This window comes from Miscanthus floridulus, chromosome 10 (assembly GCF_019320115.1).
Source record: "Miscanthus floridulus cultivar M001 chromosome 10, ASM1932011v1, whole genome shotgun sequence".
Taxonomy (NCBI): domain Eukaryota; kingdom Viridiplantae; phylum Streptophyta; class Magnoliopsida; order Poales; family Poaceae; genus Miscanthus; species Miscanthus floridulus.
In genome coordinates, this window is record NC_089589.1 from 107,254,562 (window position 1) to 107,261,955 (window position 7,394).

A 7,394-nucleotide genomic window follows, 5' to 3' on the forward strand; every position below is an offset into this window, starting at 1 on the left:
AACTTAGGTGTACAACCACCTGAGGAAGTGGAGGCAAAAGTGGTCTAGGATCTGTAAGCTAAAAAGTCTTAGTGGTGCCATTCGGGACAGTGATGTCAATGCAATCATGCTTGATGGGGAGCACTACCTAGGCCACTGCAAAGTAGAACACTTGAGTTGCTAACCATGCCACTATGTCTGACCTATCTTACCTATCTTACCTCATCTGCAATTGTATCCCCTACTGTAGGACCACCCTAAGGATGTAGAGTTCCTTAACTATCCTATAAGGTTCTACTCAGAGATGGAGGCCATATTTGGGCATTCTATGGCCACTGGTAGGTATGCACTTGGTTCTGGTGAGGCCCTTGGGGTCAACCAGGCTGATATTACAGCTGCTAAGGTTGAGGGCTCTACCTTCCACCATGTCCCTAAGGAGAAGACCAACACTGAGGTTGGTGAGGGTAGCAAGGCCATAGAGCAGTTGCATTCTACTGTGGGTGGGAAGAGGAAGAGAGGGAACTTCACTGAGGATGAGATACTCTTGCTAACCAACATGTCTGATGCTATCAATAATGTTGCTAATGCACTTAGGGAGACATGTGTTGCACATATAGATCCTGACCTCTATCTTGTAGTCATGGAGATGTAGGGCTTCACCATTGAAGCCCTCATTGTTGCCTACACATACCTGCTAGAAAAACAAGGCCATTGCCACAGGCTTTGTGAAGATGGCAATCAGCTATAGGGACATTTGGATGAGGAACTACCTTGCCAAGAACTACTATATGTAGTTCTGTCCAATTAGGACAATAAGGCAAAGAGGGGTTGACTGTTGAGATGTATAGTTCCTCCACCTCCCTCACCCACTCTCTTACCTTTTGTACACACCTAGGTGTAGCTTTTGTGTAGCTTAGTTGGCTGATTCACACCTGTCCTTTTGGGTTAGTGTAGTTGGAGGGTGGCTGACTATAGGTAACATTAAGCAAGATGGACCTTATTTGAGCCTACAAGTGTGAGGCTGTATTGGTATCTGTAATACATTATTAGTGGCCTCTGTTACCTGCTCTATTTGGTACTGTTCATGGTTTCTTTTATTTCTATTGGATTATGTTCTTCTGGCTCCATTTACTCCATCATCTGTCACTGTTACCTTGTCTTTGGCCATGAAACTCAGCCATACAGTGGTAGCAGCATAGATGAATGATGCTGCTACTGTTGCATGGCTATGTCCCATGGCCAAAGCTTATGTATGTTACTTATGACATGTTGGTTTTCTTTCTTTTGATTGGTGGTAACTGTGGGAAATCTATAAGGCATATGATGCAAACAACATATTCATGAGGTGGCAGCCTTGTTTAATTGGTTCTTCATATTTTCCATCACTGCCATGGAACCCTATGTGTGCCCATCCATTCACTCATCAACAGCAACTTGCATCTTATGCTGATGGCAGTGAATGGATGTGCACAATAGGGTTTGATGGCAATCATGACCATGGATTTGCACTTGTTTGGTGCCTGTCCTGTTTACTTGATTATTCTGATTTATCATGTATGTCATCACATCCATGTGACACATCCATACCCTAGCAATTGCCTCTTCTTTCTTGTGCTGATGGTAGTGTATGGATGTGCACATGGATTCCATGACAACCATGAGCTTGGATTTGCTGCACTACTGGTTTTTATTTTCTATGGCAGCCACCAATGATTTGAACTGAAAGAACACCACCACATTCTAAAGCTGAGGCAAACCTTTTATTACAATGCCTGTGATGTCAATTCTCTTACATATGAACTTGATGATGCTGGTCATCAGTGGGGGACTTAAGATCAATGATTTGTTTCACCACAAACCGTAGATCTTCAAGTTCCACACTCATGGCTAGTTTCATGCTTTACATTTGACTGAGGCTAAACCACTGTTTCATTTCACAGAAATGGTAGCGTACTATATTGTTTTCAATGGGAAGGCTCCTGTGATTTACCTGAGTTGGCAGGAGTGTAGTAAGCATGTTCTAGGGGTGAGAAATGCTATATATAAGAAGTATAGCAACTATGAGCAGGCTATTAGAGATTATTAGGCAGCCATGAGAGATGTCCATCCATCTCATGGAGCAACACCTCCCCTCCTCTATGATCCTACCCCTCATGATGCTTTTGCTCCAATCATTCCTCCTTCTGATGGTAATGGTAAGGCTGGTTGGTGGAAGAAGGTGTTAATCACCTCACTTGTTATCTTGGTGGTTGGACTATGGATGAAGGGGGAAAACTGGCAGCTACGACTGCCCCTCTTAGGCATGTGATGACTACAACTATATGATGGATGAGCTGTTGCTGTGTCTTACTGATTTCTGTCTTCCATTTCTGTTACCTATCTCCTTTGTGTTGTTCGAGGACTGCTGATTACTGATTAGGCTGCTGATGTTGTTATTTTGCCTTGCTTCATTGGTACTTTTGTAAAGTTAGAGCAGCTATGACTTCATGCTTATTACCTAACTCGTCTGAGGCCTGTTGGTTATGTGATGTTGCATTACTCTTATCTATCTCCTATCTGTTGATTTCTGTTGGCTACTCTCCATGGTTGCTGGCCTGGCTAGGGATCAAACAAGATCTAGGAATGGTAGTTGGTGGTAGTTGGCCTTGGGCCTGGCTCCCAGCTGTGGAATCAAACACAATCTTCTTTGGGCCTGGTCAGTTTGGTACAGGCCACCAAACAAGGGGCCTTGCACCGGGTTAGCCAGGCTGTGGCTGGCCTGCGGGCCTGGCTACCTTCAGGCAAGGCTCCAAACATGCCCTTGGAGTTTCGGTGGAGACGACAACGCGGGAAGCAAGGAGGGAAAGAGAGACCGGTGGCGGCTAAAGGGAAATTTTTGGCCTCTTAGGTTTTTGATGTCATAGGTGGGCTAGGCCTTAGCGCGCCGGATGCCTAAGGCTCTACACCGACAGACCGCCTGATCCTATAGCTCGAAACAACGACAAACTGTCCAACGCTAATTATAAATAGGTATACCGACAGACAGTCAATCATGAAAGTTATATTTACTGTATGATGGTTTGTCACATACTTTTACCGTCAGACTACCCATTGGTAAATATACACTTTTAGCGTCAGATGTCTGACGCTATATTGGTGTTGTGGTGGTGTATGGTGGTTGTGGAGGCCCTAGCCGTGGCCGTGGTCGTTGGTCAGATCAGGAGAGTGTGGAGGAAGGGGCGGGCGGTGAAGAGGACAGAGCAAGCAACCTGGGATTGGAGCAGTAGGCGTCTATGCTGTTGCGAGCAGCGTGAGATGAGGGGCAGAGCAGGAGCCACTAGGCTAGGATGGAGGTTGTGGCTGGGAGGGAACGTGTTTTGGTGTGTTAGGCTCGGAGTAACTCCAAAAGCTAATGGTAATTTAGGTCTCTAAAATAATATAGACTGTTAAAATAGATACTGTCAGACTCTTTATTTTTTAAAGTTACCTCGTTATCACTAATTCAATCAAATTTGATTGAATCTGTCACTTTTTTGTGGGCTTTGAAATGTGTGTGGAGGGAAAAAGGAGGCCACGACGGCGTGAGAAATGGCTGAACGCTACGGATGGCCAGCTAAGCCCGCTGGCTTAATTGCTGATAGGAAAAAAATGAGATAGCCAGCTCTTTATTATTTTACAAACGCTGTTACCGAGTCTTTTGGAGCCTTTTTTTTATAAAAAAATTAGTGATAGTGAGTAGGATACAATATCTCTTTGAGTTGCTCCGAGGTTTGGAGATGGTTAGCGCACTGAGATTGGGCCACTATTAATCGAACCTCTCGTGTCGTGCAGGCCGAGGGTGAAGCCCAGGCGATTGCCACCCGCTGGCCATTTGGCCCATTGGTGCATGGATTCAAACGCGCCACAAACCGAGCCACGAGCCCAGCCCACGAACACTGTCGCCAAGTTCACACCCCACCACCAGCACGGGGCGTGGGTGACCGTGGCAGAAACACGAACGTTCAAAGGTCCCAAGGGCAGAACGGTCATTCTCGCAACCCCAAATTCAAACTCCGCGGCCGCTCCGCTTCCGCGGCCCCTCACCTGGAAACGCGCCCGCGCTCTCACGCACGCGCACCCGCGCCCGCGCCCGCGCCTGTGACTGCAGGTGGGCCTCCTGGACTCGTCTCCTCCGTGTAGCTGGCCGAACGCGAGTGAGAAAAGTATGCCGGGTTGGGCTTGCTCCCATCGGTTCGAAAACGCCGAGAGGGGGCCGCAAGAACCCCTACTGCCCGTTTTAACCCCCTCGCGGCGGATCTGAGCTGCTGGTGCTGGTTGATTTCAATCGCTCCGCCCCCCTTCTCCTCCTACTGCCGCCTGGTGATTTGAATTCGAGCCGTGTGTGTGTGGAGAGAGAGAGAGAGAGAGAGAGAGAGAGAGAGAGAGAGAGAGCGAGAGCGGGAGAGGGAGAGAGGAAGGAAGCTTTGCAGTCCAGTTCTTGAATCCAGGTGAGTTCAATGCGACGCCCAAACTTCTTTGCCAGTCTTGTTGATTCATCAGTCTCTCCAGTTCTTGGAACATCGCGCGCTTCTTCTTGCGCGGTTGGTTTAGTGCTGGTCCGGCGGGTCTCTTGATTGGATTGCTTTGGTTTGGTCGGTTAATGTTCGTCCATTTCCTCTTTTAACTCTCCCCTGCGCTATAACTATGAATGAAAATTAGTAATTTTGGGCGAGATAGGCAGCTAAAATCTGACGCCTGTCGAGATTCGATGGACGCGGCCACCGATTCCGTGCTTCTTGCGCTTGATTCTGTTCCGATACGCCTAAAAAACGCGGCCTTTTTATGAGTCTGAATTGTTTGTTTCGTTTGTTCTGCATACAGAGCTTCGTTTCTTGCACGCCGGCCGCCGATGGGCCTGAGCCCGCTGCTGCGGCAGGAGCTGGACAACCTGGACAAAGACGCCGATAGCCGCCGCGCTGCCATGAAGGCGCTCAAGTCCTACGCCAGGCACCTTGACTCCAAGTCCATCCCGCACTTCCTCGCCGAGGTCTCCGACACCACCACGGCCGCGGGCGGCGCCGCAGGCGCCGGCATACCGACCGGTGAGTTCACCATCTCGCTCTACGAGGTGCTGGCGCGGGTGCACGGGCGCAACATCGTGCCGCAGATCGGCAACATCATGGCCACAATCATGCGCACGCTCTCCTCCAGCGGGGGATCCTTCCCGCTCCACCAGGCCTGCTCCAAGGTGGTGCCCGCCATCGCGCGGTACGGCATCGACCCGTCGTCCACGCCCGACGACGAGAAGGCCGCCATCATCGCGTCCCTCTGCAGGCCGCTCTGCGGCGCACTCATGGGAACGACCCAGCAGGACGGCGGCGCCGCGTCCGGCGCGGCGCTGTGCCTGAAGGCGCTCGTCGAGTCCACCAACTGGAGGTTCGCGTCCGGGGAGATGGTGAACGAGGTTTGCCTCAAGGTGGCCGGGGCGATGCACGACCGGGCAACGCGCTCGAACGCGCACATGGGCCTCGCCATGGCGCTGGTGAAGCACAATGGCCTGATTGCGGAGGCGTACGCGAGGTCCATTGTGCGGTCGGGGCTGCAGATCCTTGATGGGGACACGGCGGAGAGCAGCTCGCAGAAGCGCCTCTCGGCGATCCAGATGATCAACTTCTTCATGAAGTTTGTTGACCCCAGGTGCTTGTCTTCAGAGCTTGGCAGGGTGATTGCTGTGATGGAGAAGTGCCAGAATGACCGCATGCCGTTCGTGCGAGGTGCTGCATTTGAGGCATCACAGAGCGCGAAGAGCATCGCCTCGCAGAAGGGATCAAGACATGAGGTTGGCACAAGCCCAATGGTTGGCTCCAATTTTCACAAGAGAAGGGAGAAGAGCCCGTGCAAGAGCCTCTGGAGTGCCAAGGGCAGCCCTGCAGGTTCCACCGTCGCTGCTTCTCCAGCCCAGTTCAGGTCCCCGGAATCCCAGGTTGTGGATTCGTCTATCATGAATGGCAGCACACCCACCGAGTCGCCGGTCTCAGTCGGGCAGTCCTCATGCAACTTTGATCAGAGTCGGCGCACGAACCGGAGGTTGTGGAACAATGATGGCGTCGATGTTTCTCTGAAGGATGGCTTGTTCATTCAGCTTTGCTCAAACAGCAATTCCTATGAAGATGACTTGGGCGAGGTCTGTGACAGTGAGGTGACTGATGCGCACTTTGAGTGCACTAACACATTTGCAGGATTTGTGTCACGAAGCCCAAATGGCTCCATATCAAGAGACAAGACTCCCAGTCCCAGGGTAAATATGTTTACATATCTCAACTGTTTTAATAAATCTTCCAAGACTTGCTTTATGTTCTTTTTGTGCAATGTGTGCTTCATGAGTTGCGTTGTACAGTTCCTCAGTTGAGCCAGTAATTAACTTTACTGTTCTATTTTCCCCTTTAGGCTTCAGACAGCCCGATCAGCATTGATAACGTGAAGATATACTCAACACCAAGGAAGCTTCTCCGATTGCTTCAAAGCTCATACGACTCTGACTCTGCTAGCATTGTGGGGCAATCCACTGCAAAGCTCAGTGGCTTATCATCACCAGATCAGGAACATGAGGAACTAGTGATCTCATCTGAACAGATGCAATCTCTGCATTCAGACAGCAAAGCTGATGAGATGAAGGATGAGAATGAAACCATTGATATGCAGAACAGCAATGATAGGACTGAGACTCTATCCAATGCCGATGAATCAGGACTTTCCACTACCGAGGCTGAGAACACATCGAGCAAGGCTTCCCCTGAAATTGAACTTAAAGAGGATGATGTCTGTATTACAAGCAGCATAGTGAAGACGAGGAAGTACAGAACAAAATTCACTTTTGTTCTGAGCGTGATTGTGATTATTTTAGCGATCATCACCATGTTTATTAGGATAGAGAATTATGATGATTCAGTGTACCTTGTCCCCACTTGATGTTTTGTAGGCTTCCTTGCTGTTTGTTCAGGTTGCTACATCTATTGTACCACTATAGAGTGGTTTGTGTTCTGAACTATTTTGCAGTCATCTATCCATGAATGACAACAAATAATATAATTTTCATTTTCATGTTCACAATGTGTTTATAGTGTTCTGTAGTCTCACTCATGTGGTGAAATACTTAGTGTCGGTGTTTCGAGTAAACATCAACTAGTAAATTTGTATTTGTTGCGCGTTAGGCCCGGATAGTGTGCTAAAAGACACAAGATTTATACTAGTTCGGATGGAATATACCTATGTCCAGTCTGTTGCTGCTCGTGTTATTAGCACTGAAAGGTTTGTAGTAGGGGGTACAAACGATCAAGAGAGTGACAGGTCCCAAGTCTCTGATGGAAAGGTCGAAAGGGTGCTGAGAGCTTAGTTGTTTCTCAGCTGTGTGTTATGTGATGCGTCCTGTGTAGGATTGATCCGTTCCCTTAGCGGGG

General features: G+C 49.0%; 1 protein-coding gene across 1 annotated transcript; it reads left to right on the plus strand.

Moving 5' to 3' along the window:
* Positions 1-4,281: 4,281 nt before the first annotated feature.
* On the plus strand, positions 4,282-7,009 carry LOC136486935 (protein SINE1-like). Its single transcript, XM_066484022.1, has 3 exons — positions 4,282-4,445; positions 4,819-6,235; positions 6,385-7,009. The coding sequence occupies exons 2-3, from the start codon at positions 4,847-4,849 to the stop codon at positions 6,904-6,906; spliced, it is 1,911 nt and encodes a 636-aa protein (XP_066340119.1). The 5' UTR covers positions 4,282-4,445; positions 4,819-4,846; the 3' UTR covers positions 6,907-7,009.
* Positions 7,010-7,394: the final 385 nt, after the last annotated feature.

What these genes read in the sequence shown, in the direction of transcription:
- LOC136486935 (XM_066484022.1), top strand. Translation starts at nt 4,847, where the DNA reads ATGGGCCTGAGCCCGCTGCTGCGGCAGGAGCTGGACAACCTGGACAAA. An exon ending in ACAAGACTCCCAGTCCCAGG is followed by an intron (nt 6,236 to 6,384) that starts GTAAATATGTTT and finishes TTTCCCCTTTAG; the next exon opens with GCTTCAGACAGCCCGATCAG.